This window comes from Pygoscelis adeliae, unplaced genomic scaffold (assembly GCF_000699105.1).
Source record: "Pygoscelis adeliae isolate BGI_AS28 unplaced genomic scaffold, ASM69910v1 Scaffold304, whole genome shotgun sequence".
Lineage (NCBI taxonomy): Eukaryota > Metazoa > Chordata > Aves > Sphenisciformes > Spheniscidae > Pygoscelis > Pygoscelis adeliae.
In genome coordinates, this window is record NW_008824558.1 from 931,317 (window position 1) to 954,540 (window position 23,224).

The following is a 23,224-nucleotide window of genomic DNA, read 5'->3' on the forward strand; positions in this document are numbered from 1 at the left end:
ATTCTTTGAATGCTGCTGTTGCAGTTTTTCAGTTGTAGACAGGCTGTTTGAAGTAATTTTCATGAAAGTGAAGAGTTGCAGGAAGAAAAGTTTTAAAGATGCATGGAAACATTCAGCTGGCAGTGGATTATTTGAGCATGGCATAAACATAAATCTAATACCTGGTAAAGATTATGTTTCAGAAACATGCTTGTAATTCATTCAAAGGAAGAAAAACTAGTTTTTCTGGAACAGACAAACTAAGAATTATGTATTTATGAAGCTATCATTATAAAAACTTCCCTACTTTATTTTAAATTGAATTTCTCTTTAGAGCATATCCGACATCTTTTTACTGGAGTGAATTGGTGTGGATCTTGGGAGGGTTGGAGAAAATGAATTTAGTTTCAGTGAAAATGGCTTTCATGAAATATTGGTTGGAGCAAAAGACGCAAAATGAATAAACAAGTCAATGCTAGGGCACAGGTTACAGGACACTGAAAGGTAAGCTATGTTGTGCATGTCTTACCTGTTAAAGGTGGCCAGAAATGCAACCATCTGTGTCCTGTGAAAGTGTGTCTGTTGTCTTCTGCTGTTGTGCTTGTGTCTGTGTTCAATGTACCAACTAGAAATCGTGTGTGTTTGTGCAGTATTATGTTGTGTGATTACATATATATAAAAATTTCTTTGTCAGTTCAAAGCTGGTCAAGTAGTTGCCACGTTAATTCTCTTACCTCATATCTATGTATACAATAAGCTGTTTGAGTTCAAAGTGGATGTTTTTGTATATATTCATATAATTTTTTTAAGCTAGCTTTCTTTACACTAGAGGGCAGGGGAAAGGTGTAAATCATTCATAAATTACTTCTTAAGCAGCAGCTTTTATGACTGTCTCTATTCTACCATGATAACAATTTGAAATAAGAACATTGACTAGGTTTGAGAAGTGAACATGTCCAGTGGCTATCTATACAGTATCAGAATCAAAGTGTTCTTGGCTAGACTCCTCTTGGCCTGAGTGAAGAGGTGTTTCTGAGGAGCTGGAGCCTCCTATCATCCCACAAGAGGGTTGCCTCTGAACAGTTGCAAAAGTCGGCAGCAGGACAATTGATTACTGCTGTTTCTTCAACAAGCCCCACCTTACCAACTGCATGCCCTTGTACCACGGATGCGAAGAGCAGGTTTAGCAACTTTTCATCACAGATTCCTTGTCTCTCCCCAGGAGACTTCGAATATCTTCTAAATTTCCCTTTCTTCTCCCCTACCCCTATACCCTCAGGCCACTTGCAGGTCTTTCTCCACTCCAGGCCAGATCTGAGCCAAGTTCTCATCTTCTTCCTTCAGTTGTGGCTCCTTGAAGTGTGTGAGTAGAAACCCATAGCCTTCAGTTTAGGCAGGAAGGAGAGCTAAGGATGGCATGTTTTAGATTTGCCTGCTGAGGTGAGGAGGTACTTTCATTTCTAGAAAAAGAACTCTCAACGTCTGTGAGCAAACCCAAGCTGCCAGGGACACAATCATCAGCTGCAGCCCAAAAGACGGCAAAATGCACTGATGAAGCATGGTGGCAAAAGAGAGCAGGGCATTGCTGGAAGAGAGGATTATGCCAAACGTACACAGTCCTGAGAATATCCAGCACTTACTTGAGGCAAAGATCCTACAAAAGAGAAGGATGCAAATGCATAATCAAAGATACAACTGACATTTGTATTGTAGAGAAGGCTGATAGCGGTTGCTGTCTTTATGTTTTTCTGACTGTGTGTACAACCACCTCAAAATGTGTTTCTGTGATCTTCTCTAGTAGGCTGTTCTACAGTATGCAGCAGGCCTTTCATATTCGGATGAGAGAACACCGTTAGAGCAGGGAAGTACCTTTTTTGGTGTGAAACTTAGCTTTTGTCAAGGTGCAAGTTTGAATTTTTTGTCATTTCCTGTTTTCTCTTGAATTTTTCAGGAAATGTTACAGCATGTCAAAATATTAAATATAAAGGCTGTAACGTTAAGGTGTTGTCAGCTTAAGTCAGCAGTGACAACAAGGAGGTTTTGATGGTTGCCCTGGTATTCCTTATCTCAGCTTACTTTGTTGAGCTCCTCTTCTTGGTTTGTCTCATGTATTACTTAGAAGGGTGAAATGAAGTAGGGTTCCCCATAGTGGGTAAGTTAAGAGGAGGAAAGAGAACAAGCTGTCTGGGTTTCATCTTACCCCTCTTATCTAACAGTTTATCTCCACTCTGTTTTTATTGTTACCATCTAACTAGTTACTCTTTTAGCTGTCCATGTGCATAATACAGTTGTTGCAACTCCTTTTTCATACATAACTCCTTTTTCACCTTTCTGATTCCTGACAGTAGGGCAATGCATATGAGTTGCGAGATTGTTGTAGTTGCTTGAGTATGCTGAACTCAGTTGTATTCCTCAATTTTATCTCCCCTCCTCCCTCCTTTTTTCAGAATGTCTCTGTGTCTTCTCATTCCTTGTTCACTTTTTACACCAAATGTAAGACTGTTGTCATTTATGTGCCATAGATTTAAAAAAAAAAAATTCCAAGTATCTAAATCCCATTAGATTTTGATTGGGTATTGAGTTTTAAATCTTACTGACATTCACATATTTTGAACCTTTGAACAACTGGACCTGCACAACTGATGGCATTGATGCAGGAATGACAATGATTGGCAGGAGAGAAGGAGAGGATATGTATGTTGTCATTGTATACGTTGTCAATGAAAGAAATGTTCATGAAGTGACCGAAAGATCCCTTTGTAGCAGAGAATGTAGGAGTGTAGGAGGCCTAGAGTTCTGCTGCTGCATTTTGCATGCGATGGTAGGTGCTTCATATAAACCAAATCTTTTTTTTTTGTTAGTTTGTTGTTACATGTTTCCTTCCTAGCTCTAGTCAGATCTGGGTTTAGGTCTCTAGCAATGTTAAGTACTTACAAATCTAGCTAAGGCTTTTCAGAGTTGTGCTGAGAATGAAAACACTCTGAAATTCAAATTTTGTCCTTCTGGGCATCCCAAAATGGACACTTAACACTAGCGGAGATCTCTTTTTCCATGAATTCCACTACTTTAGCTCTTCAAATGTAACAAACACCATCGTCTTTTCTCTGACATAAGCATGTGAATGTCTGGGATAAGAGGAGCTTTTTTTTTTTTTTTTGGCACGGGTGCTACACAAAGGGGCATGAGGAAATGAATTGGAGGGTTCAAATAATTTGCAACAAAGGAGGTACAGGACCACACATGAGATGAGAATTTAATAGATACTGATAGGTGTTCAGTAAAGGAGTGTTTGGTATTATGTACTGAATTAAGTTGTTAGTGATTTCAGGGGAACAATGTAGGTCTTTCAGTGTAAGTCTTTCCTGTGCCATAAGGAGATGGAATTTGGATTGCTTGGAAGACCTTTGTTTGGGAATTTCCTGACTTATTTGCTTTTTGACTTTGCCACTTTAATACAACTTCCTTTACCTTTCATAGAGGTGATCAGGAATATAGGTGGTGTGCACGACCACTGAAGATGAACTTGGAAACAATCTACTAATGTGGCAAAAGATGTGCACTTGCACTGTATAGTTCTGAACATCAGTTTCTCAGATGTTTATAGAAGGATGCAGCTTTGTGGAGGAAATAAATTATTGTGCTTATTTTCACTGTTCCTTTTTTTTTTCTTTTTGAAGGCTTGGTAATGAATCTGGCTACTTGGAAATTTAGCAAGGTGTACATTTCACTGTTCAAAACTGTTTCAGGCTTTGTTTTTGCTTAGTTTTGAATAAGATGTTTGGAGGATAATTTGGAGTTCAGGCTGCATTGAAGTTGTGATAGCTGGGGGAAAAAAATACACTGATACCTTTATCTTTGTCCCAGAGTGTGCAAAAATAGTACTGTGTGTTGATTTGGAAGTATGCAGGGGGTTGTTCATGTCCCTGCACTGGGAGAGGTTTATGCTGAAATGTAACTGAGCGTAGTGTGTGTGGGGTTTTAGAATTTTTTTTGCTGTTTCATACTATGTAAATTGTGATACTATTAAAATGTTATGTATTTTGTTGTATACTAACAGTATTAAACTTGCTACCCTTTTAAAAAAAACAACCAACAAAAACCAAAAAAACATCACAAACTAACAACTAAACGCCTCCCCCCAAAAAACCCAAACCAAAGTCCCAAAATCACTGATAAAAATAGAATTTCTTCAGTGAATACTTTTTGTTATAATTCCTGTTGGGTCTCTTTTTCTCAACAGTACAGTCAGTGCTAATGCTTGCATGCCATATCTGGCTTACAGGACTATTCTTTTGGCCTGCAGCTAGCATCTAGCCATGTTTCTGAAGGCCCCTCAGGCATTGATTGTCTAAATTAACATGAACTGCTCCTGTGACACCAGAGATGCAGTGAGAGGAATTATGCATATATTACTGATGATCTGTTTATGTGCAAAAAGTCGACTCAGGCTAATTTTGCAGATGTGGGTGAACTGTACCATGTGTGTGTAGGTTGATCATGTCACAAGGGAGAAGGCAGTGCAGTTTTCAGATGCTTTCGAAAGAGGCTGTGAGGTTTGTTGTCTCGGGGACAGAGAGTACCACTTCATAGCGAAGGATATTGTAATTTTCCTGACTCTCTCAATTTTTGTTTCTTAGACCACATCAATGGAGCACATTCAGGGAGCTTGGAAGACTATCAGTAATGGTTTTGGACTCAAGGATTCTGTCTTTGATGGCCCAAACTGTATTTCACCTACTATCGTCCAGCAGTTTGGTTATCAACGCCGAGCATCTGATGATGGCAAAATATCAGATACTTCCAAAACTAGTAATACTATTCGTGTTTTCTTGCCCAACAAGCAGCGCACGGTGGTAAGTCTACATTACCTTTATGTAAGAAATGTCGTACTGTTCCCATTGCTAACACTGACGTGTAGCTGGCAACAGAAGTGCCAAGCTTCACAAAAGGTCTTATTGTGATTAAGTGTGTTGTCATCAGTTTGTTAATTCTAGAGGACGTATTTTGAAAGCAGTGTATCTGTATTTTGAGAACCTGTATTTCTCTACCTCAGTGCTGTATTTTTCCAATATACATGAGCAAGATACTTTGCTTACATACTTAGCATTAAAAGACAGTAGTTGGTTGACCTAAACAATGATGCCTGTATGAAGTAAAATATGTAGTCATTTCTGTCACCGTTTTCTTCACTTGGATGCCCCCAGTGAAGTATGGTAGTTAAAGCTGAAGTGAAACTTCTTGAGGGAACACTTCTATTACTTGGAGCTGAGTGTACTAATAAGTCTTACGCAAAGTTCCCTGAAATCTAAATTAAGCCTTTTTCTATTCTTACGGTAACTCCATTTACCTGCTTTTCTGTTACTTTTATAGGCTACCTACTTGTATGAGTGCTGTATAAAATCCTGTTTCATAGAAACTTAGTGATTGTAAGAAATTGAAAAGTTATAAAATGGCTTCAAAACTTCCTTTGCTTAAGTACACAATAGTTACGTGTATGGCAGAAAACATGCTTGCCTGACAGGTTGGCTTAATGTGCGGCAAGTTAAATTGGAAGGCACGGCAGTCTGTTGTTACATGATACAAGTAATTTTTATTTATCTATTTATTAACTTCAAAAGTGAACAGCTGTGTAGTTTTACTGGAACTTCTAAAGAAAAGGAGAAAACAGTGACTTTTTTGTTTTCCCAAAAAAAGCTGAAACAAATTCTGCAATCACTGACTAAAATCTTTTTCCTTTGGTCACAGGTAAATGTGCGAAATGGGATGACCTTACATGACTGTCTTATGAAGGCACTTAAAGTAAGAGGTCTGCAGCCAGAATGCTGTGCAGTTTTTCGGCTTCTTACTGAACCAAAAGGGTAAGAGTCTGGAACGTTATATGTGAAACTTTCAACTAGAGAATGTAAAAATCTTGGTTTTAGAATAGCAGCAATAATGCTTTCTTCCTCTCCCTTGCTAGTTTCTTTTAAAAGCACAATTTGGTTGTGAACACTTCCATGTTGCTTTCTTTAGGGCAACTTCTTCAGCTTCCTGGGTATTAAAAATTTTATTTTTGTTTTAAAACTAAATACTAAAAATGCTCAAAATTGAGGGGTACGCTCAAGTGCTTGTAGCGTCTTATGGAGGCTTTTGTCATACACTAGATGAAATGATGTGCTATGCCTTCATATTTGAGGTGCATTTTTCCTTTGCATTTGTAGTTGGTAAACTTCAGTGCTAGTGATTCTTAGCCAACTTAAATGAACATCTCCTCTGTGTGCTCAGTTTTAAGGCTTTACATTCCTCTACAACTTTTCAATGTTTGGATTTAAATCTCACTTCAGATATTCCTTATTTTTTGTAGGACCGGGGATGCTGCTATTAAATACCAAATGATTCTTTTACAAGCTGAGGGAGTGAAGGTATCTCATGGAGTTAATACATTTAACTTCACACCTCGTAAGGCTTGGGCTTAATGCTCTTTTAAGCCTCAATCATGAGGCAGTCATTTGTGGGTTTACATCTCTATGTAACTGAGTCCATTCTGGGGTCACCAGTAACTTTAGTGCTGAAGCACGTAATATGGCTTTCATGTCACTAAGTCTGCCATTCATAATTTCTTATGTTTTGTTTGTAAGGGTATTTCTGTGACTCCATTACAGCTTCTAGGTGTCTTACTTCAAATAATCTATATATCTAAATGACTTACATGTTAAAAAACAAACAGAAAGAGGGGTGAATAGCTATGTTTTCAAACTTGCTTCTAATTTTTTAAGTGAAAGACACTGAAATATAGCTCATTATAAGAGGTTAGCCACGCTTTTTTGTATTTGTTTTCAGTTTACTCAAGAAAACTCACAAAACATAGTTGACTGATTAGGCCAGACTTCTTACCTCTTTAAGTAATTTGTTGTCCCCATTTTCTCTTTCTTTCAGAAAAAAAGTGCGTTTGGATTGGAATACAGATGCTGCCTCCTTGATTGGAGAAGAACTGCAAGTGGACTTTCTTGATCATGTTCCACTCACTACGCACAATTTTGTAAGCTTTTCCGCTTCTGTATTTTGATGTAAATTGTATCAATTGAACCATATATTCAGTCAAAGAATGTTTTGGGCATTAGGTGCCTTTTGGCTTTCTAAACACAGGATGGAGTTCAGAACTGATGATTTGATTCCTTCACCTCTACTCCCAACAAATTAGATTAGCTAAATATCAATTTGCAATGAAATGCCAGAATTCTATTTACGTTCAGCGATTCCTAGGTGTTAGAGACTTTAAAAGCTCACATTACGCGTATTCTTCAAAGGTCTGATGATTGTCGTTTTTATTTTATATAAATATATATTTCTGTAACTGTCGTATTAAGACATCATGTCTTTAAAGTCCAGAACTGGGAGATAACTTGCATTTTCAGTCTCTGGCTCATCAATCAAAAAAGGCTGGATAAGTTTGGCAGCTTTATTGGACTGCTGGTAATTGTACTGAACGTACAGGGGTGCTATTAATTCTGCAAGGTCATGACGTTGTTTTGTGAGCTAATGCTGCCTTGTAATTCGACAGTGTTTTTTGGGGGGATGAAAGACTTCAGATTTGAAGTTTCTTCTCAAAAATTGATTATTTGCTCAGTATAGAGCAAATAAATAGAGAGTTTTTTTGGGGTTTTTTTGTTTTTTTTTTAACAAAGAGATAATGCCCTACTCTAGCAGTTTTACCTTGCATTATTTTGTTCTCCCTAGGAAGGAACTCCTTTCCTATATTCTTTTGTTGTTTTGTCCCAGAAATGTGTTGTGCCAAGTGGCACAACTAAAGGATTGTCATTTACATCCATTAGAAAGGTTAGGATTGATTTACAAAAACTGAAAGTAGCTTTGCTTCTACTTCACATTTTTAGAAAACTACAAATAAAATCATCTGCAGTTGGTCACCAGAACACTAATATTTTTCTCCAAATCTGGAAGAAGCTCAAACTTTGAGCCTTCTTCCACAGTATGCTCCAGAGGAAGAAGCCCCTTGGTTCATTTTAATCTTTTTTTTGTATTTCAGAACCTTTAAAAAAATGTTAGATGCCATTTAAAAAAATAGAACTCCCTTAAACTGTTTTATTTACTAAGGAATTTATTTCTTATGCAAGGGGTATTGGTTAGCCATAAACACATGACAAGCATTTTGACCAATAAAAAAAAAATGAGGTGGTTCTTATGACCTGATCCTCCTTCACCTCCTTGGTGATACTAAAAACAAAACCTCCAATTCTTGGCCCACCCAAGTCTGTCACCTTACTGAGCACAAAATAGTACTTTTGAATTTGACAGAACACTTTTCCTTTTTTTCTTTTTTTTTTTTTTTTTTTTTAAATAATCACGTAAACAAAGCCCTAAATGTTTGTAAGCTTTCTAGGTTTCCAACTGAACTGGAAATATATACAAGAATACGCATGTGGTTTTAAGATCAGTAGCACTTTGGGGGCACTGATAACGTTTTAAGATGGTATTTGTTTATGTTGAGCTCTGAAGATGTTCATCTCAGCTAATGAAGAGAAGCTAGTAGCTTGGATTAATCATTCAATGTGTTTTCTAGGCTCGGAAGACATTTCTAAAGCTTGCTTTCTGTGACATCTGCCAGAAGTTCCTGCTAAATGGGTTTCGGTGTCAGACATGTGGTTATAAATTCCATGAACACTGCAGCACTAAAGTTCCAACCATGTGTGTCGACTGGAGCAATATCAGGCAACTCTTGTAAGGACTGTTTCTTTCTAATAGCAACAGTAATTCTCTGTGACAGACAAGCATCGTTTTTTTTAATCTCTTATCGTAGAGATAAATTTGGATTGTTGGGAAGTGTAGTCACTTTCATCAATATACAGAACTTGTGTATTGATTTCATAAAACAGCCAGCAATGATTGTCTATTCCCAGGTGAAGAAGGCCGTTTACATTAAATGCATTTTGTTCTTGCTGTAAATTTTAATATTTGGGACAAGCAAACAAAGATCTTGAATGACCAGGCAGTTGCTAATAATGCTCTCTGTTTCAACAGAGTAATAGTAATTCCCCTCACATAACACTTTTGTTAGAAGAAAAAAAGGTCACGATTCAGTTGTTTTTTAGCTGTTGGAAGCATGAGTGAGTGTTCAGAACTACCATAGCTTTTGACACCCTGTTGAAAATGCATGGAATGGTGCGAAAAGAAAATCGATGAAGGGTAATACTTTGCTAACATTGATTAGAAAAAGTTGAAAATCATTATGTTAGAAGAAATCCTTTTATGCAAAAGTGTTAAAACCTATAATTGATTTCATGTGTCTTAGTGATTGTATTTTTTTATAACTAAACTTGGTCATATAGTTATACAGTTTCTTATACTGACTAGTCATTAGAGTGCAGGACTACGTGTGCCACTTGGTGCTACCTGGGTTTAATAGAACTTAAAAAATTCAGTGTTGAATACCCTTTCAGAAAAATGTGAAGTCTGATGTAAAAAGATTTGTATCTTAGGTTTAGAAAGAACACATGGAAATTTTCTTTGGGAGTCTGAAGAAATAGTTTTTAGTCATATCATACGCAGAGGAAAAATATTATGTAAAGTTAGGAATGTGTTCATGAAGTTAATTATGCTGGAAAGAAACAGCCCTTTAAATTTTCATCTTTAAAGAGCATTGTACAGGAGGTAGTGTAGCAGTTGAAATTGTAATTGTTTTTGTTGATATTTCAGATTGTTCCCAAATTCAAATATCAGTGACAGTGGTGTCCCTGCACTACCTCCCTTGACAATGAGACGGATGCGGGAGTCTGTCTCCCGGATACCTGTTAGGTAAGCTAGTATTTCCTGTCATTTCTGTTTTGGGAAATACAGTTGTTTAAAAACAAAAAAAACCAAAACACCCCCAACTCCTCAAAAATAGAACAATCTTATAGAAGGTTGGGATAAATGTGCAAGAAGGCAACACCACTTCATCACAGATAATATGTAGTGTCCTTTCTTGTTCTTAGAGTCAAGCAAAACGTTGATCTGGGATTTTATATTTTTAATTTTTAGTCTCAGGATTTTAAGGGAGGATATTAAAGGTTTTCTGGAGACCTTTGTTCTCCTGTCTAAGAAAATTCAAGGCTCCCTTTGGTATTTTTGTGAATTAATTTTATTTTATTTGATCAGGTAGCATACATGTGAGGGTTTGCATGACTTGCATACATAAACTAAAATAGCGTTCTAATGTTATGATGATAGATAAGAGTTTAAAGAGGGAACAGTGGAAACTAAAAGTATGCTCCTCTTAAAGAAAATTCGGAGACCTAAAGAGAGCATTCTTGTAGTTTTAAATGCTAGAATAAAAATTGTTTCCCTTTCAAAGGGGCCCGTCTTCTGATCCTAATTTGTGCCTGTATTCTTCTCCTTGAAATTCTAGAGGCTGAAGAGGGCAGGCCATCTTTTGTTTTTTCTACATCCCTTTGAAAAATCTTGGCCTATTCAGGAATGAGGCACAGAGCACGTAGCTGACTTGCAAATGGTTCTATGTATTTATTTATTTATTTTAGTGGGAACTGCATCAGGAATTGATCTTATGTTCTCTTTGCCATCTTAGTCTATTTCCAGTGTTGTTGAACAGTGACTCATTAACTTGATAGTTTTTTAAGCTTTTTGTGAAGGCTGGCTGATTTCAGTTAAGATAGTTGTGTGATTTGGGATAAATAAGGCTTGAGTGAGTAGCTGTGATTTATAAGTCTTTGTTGAACTGGATTTTAGTGTTGGCCTCCTTTTAACTGGTATTGGGTTTCATGACTTCCTTGCTGGCTGTTCCGTGTGAACCATTGAACAGTCTAGCAAACCTTTACAAATTCAGGGCTTAGCAGTAAAAGTAGCTCTTAAGCTATGCGTTTAACAGGCTTGAAATGAGCAGTTTGTTTAAATTTCACAGACCTGAATTAATCCAGCAGGGCCAGTGTTTTGCCAGTGTATTAAATGTGATTTGATGGGGATTGAGGTGAACTGTGGCAAAATTTATAACGGCAGAAACAGACTTATGTTAAACACACTAGATAAGTATATGAGCTGACAAGATCTTCAAGTTTTTAAATTTATTTCCCAGGTTAAACTGGGAATGATTTAGCTGACCAAATAGTTTAGTTAGCATTTAAGTCCCAACTTTTTCTCTGTTTGGAATTCTGTGTATATTGCTTTTGGACAGGTTACATTGAACAGTATTTGTCAATTGCTAGAGGGAAAAAAATAACCACAACTTTCCCTTTCTCTCTCTTTCCTTCTCAGTTCCCAGCACAGGTATTCTACACCTCATGCCTTCACATTCAACACATCAAATCCTTCCTCTGAGGGCTCCCTTTCCCAAAGACAGCGATCTACATCCACACCAAATGTCCACATGGTTAGCACTACAATGCCTGTAGACAGCCGGATAATTGAGGTAATGTTGGTAGGGAGGGAATAGCATAAAGTCAAACTAAAATTGTGACTGGCCATCTAATAGTCACTGGTTGGTTTTTCTTCTTTGCTTTCTGTCATTTGCTTACTGTTTGCCTTAGTTGGCTGAGTGATGAAGAATACAGGTGACACATTTGCATAGAAAGTTAGTAGTTCATTCTTGTAGTCTTTATCAGCTTTGCTGAAGTTCTAGGTAGATTTTTGGTGTCTGTAAAGATGTGAAGGAGCTTAACAAGCAAGTTTCACAGACTTGAAAAGAAAATCAGCTCAGTTTTGCTGAAGAAATACTTATTAGGCATGTCTAAAAATGTTCTTTCAAACTTAGAAATCTGGATTTGTTGGGGGCTGGTGTTTATTTTAAATCAGACTACATGTAGCGTAAGTCTGGATGTAGTTCTCAGAGTTGGAATATTCAAGTCAAAGCTTACTGGCAATATGTTTTGTGTTACACCCATATGGAATTAACAGTGATTCTGGGCTTGTGTGCTGAAGCCATCTGTATCTGAGAATATTTCTGCTGTTACTTGCTTTCAAACACCTTTTTCTTTTTTTTCCTACCTTAGACTGGCAGCTGTGAGAGACAATTCTTTGAAGTCAGGCCTAAAGTTTTTTTTGTTTTGTTTTGTGATAACCTTAACAAAATAAGGGAGTGATGTGCAGGAGAGGCTTGCAGGACGAAAGGGCTGCAATCAGAGAGAGCACTGTTTGTTGGTTTTTTGCTCTGGAATAGTTTAAAAACTCTTTAGGCCAAGCAGAAGCCTTTGATTGCTGAGTTTACTTGCATTTTCAGCTGGTAGTTTATAGGCTTCTATGAAACATGAAGACTCTCTGAAATGGGCCAGAGATGTCCTCTGGACCTTTGGTGGAACTGAAGAAAAGCGCACTGCAGCCCCTTGAAGCTTTTTTGGTTAGAAGCTTTGTGTCAGCTGGGTTTTATGGGGAAAGGTACCCTCCCTTTCTCTTTGGTTTTCTTAGGCTTACAGCCTTTTTTACTGCTTCAGAAGCCTGGCTGACCATCTTTTATGGCACGAAAAATAATGAAGCACTCAAGAAAGAGAATATGAATTATCGAACTTTCTAGTGTCATGAGCCTTTAAGGAGACATTGCTTTCTTTATTCTTTATGCATAGCAGTAAAGACAGAAATGCTTTCTATTCTGACTCTTCATAATATCATAGGGACTGAATAAAAATAGCTATCATGTCTTAAAGGCAATAGCTGCTTTTTCAAAAGGCTTAAAAAAAAAAGTTAAAAAAAAAAAACACAAACCACAGAAAAGGGTAGTAGAGACCTTCTAGTGTGACATGAGAAAGACCACCTTAATAAAGATTTTATTATTTGGTGGTTTACCAAAGGATGGATACTAGTGAACTTTTGGGTTTGAAGAGGAACACTTCCTTAAAAGTTTTACTGCACTTAATTACCATATATCAAGCAAATTAGGTTACTTTTTCTTTCATTTATCCTAACATTTAATTTTTTATATATATTTTTTTATACTTCCTCTGTTCTTTTCTTTTATCTCTTACTGTGTTGGCCTAGAATAACAGCCTGAATGCTTCTCCCAGTTCCTGGTGCAGACGATTTTGTTTGAGGGGAAGAGTAGGTATTTTCTTGGTGCCTTTTGTTTTCTTGTGATTAACAGGATTGCTATAACTTGTAAGCCATGGCAGTGTCCACATGAAATGTTTAATCTGGAGTTGATTTGATGAAAATCTTTATAGCATGATTATACTTAAATATTGAGGACGCTAATTGGAAGAGGCAAATTGATAGAAGAGCTTAATTTTTAGTTTAGCTGGATGAATCCATACTACTATGAAATTTGGTGTGAATTTGAATAGGCTTGGATTAGAGATGCATTTGGTCACACAGTTTTTAAAGCAAAACCTTCCCAAACACATCTATTGTGTGGCTTTTTTCCTCTGGAAACTATTTTGTTGAATATAACTATACAAAACCCTTAGATTGAGAACATAATGTACTATTTTTATTTCACATCAAAGCAAAGGTGACAGACTACAGCACTGTGTATGGTATTATTTGTGTTGTTAGAACAACTCTCAAGAACACTGTTTTTGGTTCATTTGCTGTAGGATTCATAAGCAAAACAAAATATTCACATCAGGATTGAAGTTCAAAAATACTTTTCTTAAATAAGAATTATGTATACGTAAGTATGAGAACAATTTTAAAGTATTTAGTCATCCTTTGCCAGCTTACTTGAAAGCAGTTACATTCTCAGGCTGATGTACAAAAACCATCACTTGTTATTAGTTCAGGTTCTTAAAGATTTTTATTGCCCTCAAAATGGACAAAAGTAGTAACTTGCAAGAGTTCTTCATTGGTAGTTCATGCAGATTTTAATCCACTCAGGCATAGAGTAGAGATACTCTGCAAGAATACTGTATATGGAGTGAAGCCTGGGAGAATGCAACTAACTAGCTAAAATTATGTATTTCATAAATGAATCTTTACTAAGGATAATCTGAGTTAATTTGAAAACTGTATGGTGGAATGTATGCTTGTTCTGTCCTCCTATGAAATCTTACATTTATTATTCTACTAATTAGTTAGAAAGTTTGAATTGACTTCTATTAACTTTGACAGTGTTTAACATTTCTGTAGTGCATGTTCTTGCTTTGTACTTATACAGTACCTGGATATTTTACCTTTCCTGTATGTACTTTGGGATAATACATAGCAGGTGAGAAAAGTTGTAAAGTCATGTTTGTCAGAGCTTAGTTTATCTTGTGCATGGCTGTAGAATTGTGTTGTAAAGTGCCTGTGGCATGAGGTGAGAGTTGTCACACTGTACCAACTAGTGAACTGTGTAAGAACATGCTTTTCAAATATCATCAAATGTCAATCTGTGGAAAAATGTTTAGAAAATTAGATGTTTTTGTATTAGGGAACTAGGCGTAGCCTTTTTTGGGTTGAAATAGTATGGTAGAGATATTTATAAATGTATATTGACTTGTAATATTTTAGGGGCTTTTAAAAGTTTTCCTATTTGTAACCCAAAACCTTTTGAGAACTTGTCCTCTAGAGATACAGGACTATCACAGGAGCTATGTTCAGATCTGAAACACAAGCATGTACAAAAATCCAGTGGTGGGAATGCAGACAGTATTTCTGGTGTTTCTTCTTGTTCTGTGTCTTTTTTTCTTCTCTCTTTTTTTGGTAGTAATACCTTTTAATATGCTGTGAATATTTTTGATGTTTTGTAAGAATTTACAAATTGCATGGGTTTTAGCATATAGGATTCTTGTAACTAGAAAATAACCAAGCTGTCATCTTTTGGAGGGTGTCTGTATCGCACTTGACCAAAACTGTCAGGAACGATTTCAACGCTATTCCTGCTTGTTCCTTTATATGTTCTCATATATTTATTAACTTTATCTCCTCTGTTTTAGGATGCAATTCGAAGCCATAGTGAATCAGGTATGGTTTCCAAAAAAAACCCAATATATAATATTATTTTGTGTTTATTTTCTAGTTATAATTTTTTTGTGTTTGTTTATTTTTATATCTAAGCTTCGCCCTCTGCTCTGTCTGGAAGTCCTAACAATATGAGCCCCACTGGCTGGTCTCAGCCCAAAACCCCAGTCCCAGCCCAAAGAGAGCGAGCCCCTGGATCCAATACACAAGAGAAAAACAAAATTGTAAGTATGGTAATACTTGATTTTTAAAAATTTTTTTTTTTAATATATTAAACTAGGGAGGGAGTAGGGGTGTGTTGGGATAAATTTCTGTACTTAAAAGGCAATACAAGCTGATGATAATCTTGGATTGCTCTGCACTGTGTGTATATAAGCGATAAAATTTTGACCAACTTGAGAAAGATAGCACTATTGCCTTGCATTATAAATACTCAGAACAAAGTGTTTTGGATTGAAAATTAATTTCAGACGGTATTGTAAAATTATTTTTCGGTACAGATTCAAGGATTACCTTTTTAAATCTTTAGAGGCTGCATCTTTTTTATTCTTTTTTAATATGTTTAAAGTTAGCCTTGTTGTCACTATTTGAACTGTATTGCCATAGCTTCCATAGAAAATGGATACTGATAATGCCATCATTTTCATAGAAAAATTAGTCAAAATGTCTCAGGGAGAAACAGATTTAACAAAATGCAAGTTTTCCCTCAACGGCTTGATTTAAACTTGGTGGGGGAGGAGAGGGGAAGAAAAGTTAGAATAATAGTGAATAATATCTCAAATTTTTTGTAGGCTTATAAGATTTAAAAATGAAAGTACAGTTGCTTAGTGGGGCTCACAGTTGTTAATCACTTAAACATTTGAGAATTCTGCTCTCATCTTTTTGGTTTATTCCTTTTAAATACGTAAATGAGTTCCTGAATTTTAGTATTGTAATTTTGAAAAAGTCAGTAAGTTTCTTAAGTATTTCAGATGTCTTTAAATAGTTGATTATAAAATATTTGTTCCTCTTAAGATCTAAGATCAGGGTTTGAGTTTCTAGTGCAGAACTTAATGATAGCTTCTTAAGCAGTTAAAGCCATCCAAGAAAATGTTTTGTCGTCTGTCTTTCTTTTTTGTAAAAAATACCCCGCCACCCCTCGCAAATTCAGGAGAAAAACAAAAGTCCAAAATGCAGGACAAAACCCTCAAGATGCCCCTTCAGTGCATCTTAAACTTGTATGAAGGAAGTTATTTCATTTTTGGTGTGTGTATATATAATACATTTGATTAAATACTTAGAGTAAAGCCATGTCAATTTTTGTTCCAGAGGCCTCGTGGACAGAGAGATTCCAGTTATTACTGGGAAATAGAAGCAAGTGAAGTCATGCTTTCTACCAGAATAGGGTCAGGTTCTTTTGGAACTGTTTACAAAGGCAAATGGCATGGTAAGTTCTTGACAAGTGTTACTGTCTTCTCAAAATGTTGATACTGTAGGACAGCAATCCAGAAAAAGGTAAAACTGTTTTAATGGTGCTGTGTGCTTATCTACCATTAAAGGTACTAGGTGAGAAATACTAATTTCCTAACATTAACAGTGGGGAAATTAAGGCAAAGAACAGACATCAAAATTTGAATCTCACAACTGTCATCTACATGTTTGCTGTATCAGAGCCAACATTGTTTTCTTTATTATCATGTTCTGCAACAGGTTGTTTTCTGAAAAGATTTCACTTTCCGTTAGCAGGTTTGAAATAGCAGAATTAGCTGGGAAATTTCACAGCTTCGTGTTAAATTATATTTACTTTTTTTTTTTAATACCTCTGTGGTTTAATTAGCGTAGTTATATTCAAGGTGACAGGGAAAGGAAATAAGGACAAATTGCTTTTACTGTGGAGTTTTTCTAAGGAAAAAATGGTTGATGTGAGAGTTTATGATATAAACTTAGCTGGAATACTTCAAAAAGCGGCACAGTGCAGAACTACGGAATTAGGTTCCAAATTCAGGGCTTGTGATTTAAAAAAAAACCCACACACAAACCCCTCCAGGCCCTGATTTAAATAGCGTTATTGTCATAAAATAAGCTGACAAAAAAAAATCTGGAAACTTATCTTCCACCCTCTATTTTTAAAGCATAAATACTTGTATGTCTTAAAGCCCGAATGTTGTCAACATCAATGGAAGGACTATTCTTATGCTAAAAGTATTATTCATGAACAGTTAAACTGATTTTCATTATGTAAGTGAAATGGAGCACAGAAATCAAGAGGAAAGATAGGTTAAGTAAGATTTCGCTAAGCAAGGTAACAAATGTGAATTTCTTGTTAATATACTTGAATTTCATGTTAATAAGTACTCTTCGTGTATGAAGAACTTTGGTTCTTCCTTATGTTAAACAGGAAATACATTGAGCTACATATTTACAAAGAACCTTCAGTTGTGTGCACAAGATGGCTGTATAGCTGTCACCTAACTCAACATCGATAAGATTCAATATCTTATTTGTGGTGACTTTATAGTTCTCCTGATTTCTCAGGAAAGTCGAAGTTAAATTACTAAAAATTTTTTTTTTTTTGTAACCATCATTTGCGGTGTGGTCTTAAAGGATTTAAAGGGTTTATATTTCTTGTAAGTCTTTTCTGTTTAGAATTGAAGAAACTGGGAGTTCAAAGTGCACAAATTAGTGAAACTCCAGACTTTTTTGTAGTAATCTATTCTAATAGTACAAATGCAGCAATAAAAATGTCTTGATGAAGCTTAAATGAACTTAATTGAAGTGGGCAGATTGCTGCGAACTTAAGTAAAAATTCTATATTAAATTAGAGGTGTTGGGTTTCCGAACATGCCCAACTATGAAGGGCGGTTTGCAATGAACCTTTGGAGAGCACCTGTGGAAGATTGTGTACACCTTGCATGCAAACCGTATTAGGTTTCCAATAAAATTCCCTGATTTAGTCTTCCAAAATAAAAATGAAGTGTCAAAGACAGTCTTGCTCTGAGGAGCATGTGTCTCGTTGAACAGGTATCTTGCACTTCCATATTTTTCCAGATTGTTCTGATGGTTAAGTACTAATTTTCGTATTTGCACCACTTCTGTTACAGACCCCATTTGGATCCTGTAGTGTCCTGTAGCATGCTTCTAAATTTAAAAGGCGGAAAGAGAACCAAGGCAGTTTAAATGGGTTGGAAGACTACCCATCATAAACACTCACATTTCCCCTTTGACCCTGGTAATCAGTTCTAGGGTTTTGGTGGTTGGGGGGTGGCGGAAGCTGATTTATCGTCAGATTGCTGCTAAAGAAAACAAGTGCTATTCTGTATTTATTTCTGTAGAGAAAACTGCTTGGGAAATGCCATCAAGCCTAAAAAAAGTGTGGCACCTGATTCAGTAAGAACAGTGTAAGGTTAAAAACATCTTTTCATACGTGGAGTAAGGATCATAATGGAGAATATATTGAAAAATAACCTGAAAACATTGGCCTGTAGTCAGTGGATGCTGCATCCTTGCCTTGTCTTGGCATAGCTCATAACAATATACTTCAAGCATTGGTAGACCATCTATTGGTCTTGCATTGTACATCAACAGGACTTGCAGTAGGAACTGGCTACATCAAAGCCTGTGATTTTGGTAGTCACATGAAAGTGTAGTCTTTCTACCAGTTATGTTCTCCTGTTCTGGTCTGCAAGCAGAGAATCTGTAAGTTATAGAACATTATGCATGCTGTGAGAACATTATGCATGGGTTAAAAAATAGATGGTTCTCTTTATGAAGATGCTAGAGGATGAAATAGGAAGTATTTTGCATTTACTGAAGTTAAAGGAAGACGGTATAAATGTATAATAATGTGTTCAATGTTTGTGCATCTTTGTGACTTCAAATTACACAGCAAATTAAGCAACTGGTAACTACAGTGGAAGATACTGCAGTTCAGTCAGGGTACACTGAAACTTCGAAGTACCAGTTTGCATATCCTTCTCATACTTTGTTGGCAACATTTGTTTTTAATTGAGCCGTTAGTATTCCTAATATATTCAGTTCATCATTGTATTCTAGAGACATGTTAACATATCTTTCAAATATATCTTGGAAAAGAGACCATATTAAGAAGAAAATAATTAGTGATTGTGGTAGCAGAGAAATCTGTCACTCTAGGGATTTTTTTTAATGTGGGTGATGATTCTGTAACGCTAAGTGGCAGCAGCCTTTAAACTGCGGGATAAACCTGTGTTGGAGTATAGCATCTCTCAAATCTTTTTACTGCATGCGGACTAAGATTGAAGTTTCAGTTTTCCTAAGCTGCTTTTACCTTCCCGTGACAGTGTCAAGGCAAGTTTATCCCCCTCTTGAATCCTAAAATGCTGTCCATCCGTAGATAAAATGAATGTGATGTTTATTTCTTTCACTGAGGAATCGGTGGGTCTTGCTGTTAGTGCTTTTACTTTTGTTAGAACAGTCAGCTTCATTCCACTATCGTACCTTTTTTGAATCGGTTCCATTCTGCTGTTTTCTGGATGTACATTGTAAAGGTTTTTACAATTTTACTCTCTGGAAACAGTCTCTAATAGCAGTGGATCATCATACATTCCTCTCTGTGTTACCCTTTAACAGATACTGAAATTTAAAGCAAGCACTGACACTGAAAGCAATTCAAATGAAGCTTTTAAGTACAATTTTATAACGTATCAGCTTAAAGAACAGTAAGATATTCTGCTTTCTGTAGTCCCCAAATTTGTTATTGAAACATTAAAATCGGCTATATTGTTCATGATTTTTCTGCTATTCCTGGATAGAAAATTTATCCCTCCCATTCCTGAAATGTAGCAGTATTTAAATCTAGAAAGTTTGTTTTTTAAATAAAGTTTATATTTAACAAGGATCTGTGTATATATAGTCTATATATATATAAACTTTAATATATAAACTTATATATACACCTTTGTATTTTTATATAATTATACACGCTAAAGCTGGATAGAAAAGGGAAAGTGATGACACTCTGGATACTGTTGGGAAGCTGAGAGACTTTGATGTGACTGTGCTTGAAATAATGTGCTGAGAATGCGCCTACACTAGAATACCTTCCTTTTCAACAACATTTGAGATTTTAGTAGCTTCATATCCTGCAAAAAGCATATGTGTAGTTCTAGCTGGGTTAAAAAATAGAAGGGAAGCATGTGAACAATTAATGACTTCTTCCATTAGACTGAAATTCAGGTAAATGAATTGCTTGATACCACGGAAGTTTATATGTCTGCAGGAAAATCTTGACCTATGTACAAATTAGTAGAGGTGTACTGTGCATAAACTAGCAGTTTTAAGTATCTGTATGTTAATGTTGGGAAAAAAAAAAAAGCTGCATTTTTAGTAACTTTCATGATAAATGTCTTTTCAGGGGATGTAGCAGTGAAGATACTAAAAGTTGTAGATCCAACGCCGGAACAGTTCCAGGCTTTCAGAAATGAAGTGGCTGTATTAAGGTGAGTTGGTAGTTCTATTGCTAAATTCTGTTATTCCAAGGCACTATATTTGACTACTACCCCTCCTTTAAGCCGTCTTGCCCAATGTTCTATGTTTGATAGACACAAAAAGCAGATCTGCAGAGGAGAAGAATATAAAAGAGAGTGATACTTATGAATATTGTTGTGGAGCTGTGAGACAGCAGTCATAATTCAGGGTGTTTCAGTGGTTCTTCACTGTTTGTGAAAGTCCTCTTTTCAGATTAATAATACTAACATCCGTAATTGTTCAGGTCATATTTGGCATGCAGTAAAAAGTGAGGATTAATAAATTCTGCCATAATTCTCATCACCAGACAGAATACTTGAACTGTACGTTTTAAAATTGCAGCATAATTCCTTTTTTTTTTTTCTTAAATGTATGCTCTGATCTACATAACTGTTTTCTGCTTTCAAATACTGTTTTTGTAGTGTCCAGTTAACTGTCTGTAATGTTAATCCTGGAACTGAACCAGTTGGAGTACATAAGAACTATCTTCCTATCTGTTAATTCAGTTTATAATGTCCCTTTAGTTTCCTATTGGGATTCAGTCTTCTATCTAAAGTTGTCACTTTTTCACAGCTTTCAGGGTGATTTTTGTTATTCCAATAACAACTTCTAATACCACTCGCAAGCGTGAATGTTGGTTATTAATTTCAAAACCCTTGAATTTTCATGACATCTTTTTCTTAAAGGTTGATTTTAAATAACTTTCTTGGAACTAAAAGGAATTATTTTAACTAAAAAGCAGAAAATCAGCTGATTTTATTTAAAAATTATAAATTGGCAACTGTGGCATATTTTTATTATTTTTAAAAACAAACTTTACACACACATCCACTTAGCAAAAATTTTGCAGGAAACTCATGGTTTTGGACTCAAAAGCTGAAATATGTTCCTTCAGCCAGGAATGCATTTTTAAAAGAACTTGAAAACATTTTTCATGAAAATGCTAATTTCTCTTTCTGCTACTTTCTATTAGGAAGACTCGGCATGTTAATATTTTGCTCTTCATGGGCTACATGACTAAAGATAATCTGGCCATTGTTACACAGTGGTGTGAAGGAAGCAGTCTGTATAAACACCTGCATGTTCAAGAGACCAAGTTCCAAATGTTCCAGCTCATTGATATTGCTCGGCAGACAGCACAGGGAATGGAGTGAGTAGGATAAACAATGCTGGCTCTTTTTGTTCTTGGAATGGTGTTTCCCTTCTCTTCCCCAAACTCTAATATGGGGAGTTACTGCGCTAAAATAGTAACGGGTTAAAATGGTATACCAAGTAAAGATTTTGTGCAGCCTTAATTCAGCACTGCTGTATGCATTCTTACTTTCATTTAGTATTCCTTTTCCCATAGATTCTTGCCTTAGTTCATGTTAGACCACTAGTCGCTTAGCAGTCAGCTTTTCTGTATTTTACCTTCTTTTGTAGCTTGAGGTCTTACTGTAATGCACTAAATGAGATCCTATTCTAAACATAGAATTAACTTTCTTTTTTTCTTCCCTGTGTTACTTACTATAACATTGCAGTGTTTGGCAAACACTAATTTATACTCGTGGTACTCCTGTGAGATGAGAGGATGGCTGTTCTATTCTACAGCTACAGGACTCACACACAGATGTATTTTGGAAGCATTCTCCAGATGTTTTGAGTTGATACAGTAACCACCTCACTTCTCTTTCGGAACATGTTATAATGTTCATAGCACAGAAGATGCTGACGTTGGCTGACGCTGTCAGCGCTCATCCATTTTGTAGATCAGGACCCAGCTTTCCAGTCAGACACCCAGAAAACTAGGAACATGTATCATGACTGCAAATTAAAGCAGTTTGTAAAAAGTAAACCTTTTGTGATTTTGGTTTTCTCCAGCTTTGCCACAGACCTCTCTGCAAACTCCGCTTGGGTCTCACATTTCCATTAATCACCTCAGTTGCCGACTGAGGTTAAACCACAGCAGCATAGCATACAAATGTCATGGACATGAGGACAGCACCCAGTTGTCTAGGGCATTACACAGTTACATAACAACGATGCCACTCTTTCTCTTCCTGAGATTTATTTACTGCATTGCTTCCACTTTCTGTAATGCATAAGGCAGTAGTCGTCTGCTGGCGCTTGCTACATTTCTCTTTTCCCAAAGTAGACATGTCCTGTAAATTGACTAAAGCAAGAGGTCTGTGAAGTGGTTGAGTATGTAATGAACGGTCACAGTGCCTCTCAGTAAAGCGAAAGGCTAAGTTTATATGAACAGCCTTCATAATGGCACTTTTCTGCTCTTTCTTTTGCAGCTATTTACATGCAAAGAATATCATCCACAGAGACATGAAATCCAATAGTATCCTTTTCTAACTTAATTGTATTTCCTTTAATGTGAGAGTGATTTGTTAATATGGAGCTTTTGGGGGGGGTTGAAATAGCTGTTTCAAATATATATAACTACTAATGAGTAATTCCTATTGATGAGTAAGAAGTTACTTTTTAGCAAGGACTCTCATAGAGCATATGTGCTTCCTTACCAAACTGTTGTGATAAAGATGAAAAAAGATGTGCAACAGTTGTGCTCCAAAAGTGTCTTATTTTACTTAAATGGTGTTTATACATTTCTCTGTTATCCAAATGCTGTATTGGAGAGAAGCTGCACTCTTTACTTGATGGGGGATATGTGTGCGTGTGTATGCTGAGTGTGCACATGTGGGTTTTGTTACTGTTTCCCACACATTTTTAATAAATTTAAAACACCTTCATATGACTAGCAGAAATGAAGCCAAAAATCTTACTTTAAACTCAAGAAAAGGCAACCTTTTACCACTATATTTCTTGCAAAACTATAAATTCAGTAATGCATATGGAGTAAAAATGTTGTGAACTGATGTCTTTTGAAAATGTCTGCTTTGGAACTAAAAGGAAAGTATTTTAA

At 36.1% G+C, this 23,224-nt stretch overlaps 1 protein-coding gene across 7 annotated transcripts in view; it reads left to right on the plus strand.

The window, feature by feature from the left end:
* Positions 1-23,224, plus strand: part of RAF1 (Raf-1 proto-oncogene, serine/threonine kinase) — an 81,385-nt gene that overhangs the window by 50,509 nt on the left and 7,652 nt on the right. For 5 of the 7 annotated variants that reach the window (XM_009321985.1, XM_009321989.1, XM_009321988.1 and 2 more), the window contains 13 exons: positions 4,617-4,832; positions 5,725-5,837; positions 6,895-6,997; positions 8,537-8,694; positions 9,670-9,768; positions 11,221-11,374; positions 12,934-12,993; positions 14,808-14,835; positions 14,929-15,056; positions 16,141-16,258; positions 20,204-20,288; positions 21,290-21,466; positions 22,596-22,642. In XM_009321985.1, the coding sequence (XP_009320260.1) occupies positions 4,626-4,832; positions 5,725-5,837; positions 6,895-6,997; positions 8,537-8,694; positions 9,670-9,768; positions 11,221-11,374; positions 12,934-12,993; positions 14,808-14,835; positions 14,929-15,056; positions 16,141-16,258; positions 20,204-20,288; positions 21,290-21,466; positions 22,596-22,642 (1,477 nt within the window). In that variant the 5' untranslated portion in view covers positions 4,617-4,625. The remainder of the gene's footprint in view (positions 1-4,616; positions 4,833-5,724; positions 5,838-6,894; positions 6,998-8,536; positions 8,695-9,669; positions 9,769-11,220; positions 11,375-12,933; positions 12,994-14,807; positions 14,836-14,928; positions 15,057-16,140; positions 16,259-20,203; positions 20,289-21,289; positions 21,467-22,595; positions 22,643-23,224) is intronic. The other 2 variants (XM_009321991.1, XM_009321992.1) reach the window with 2 other exon arrangements.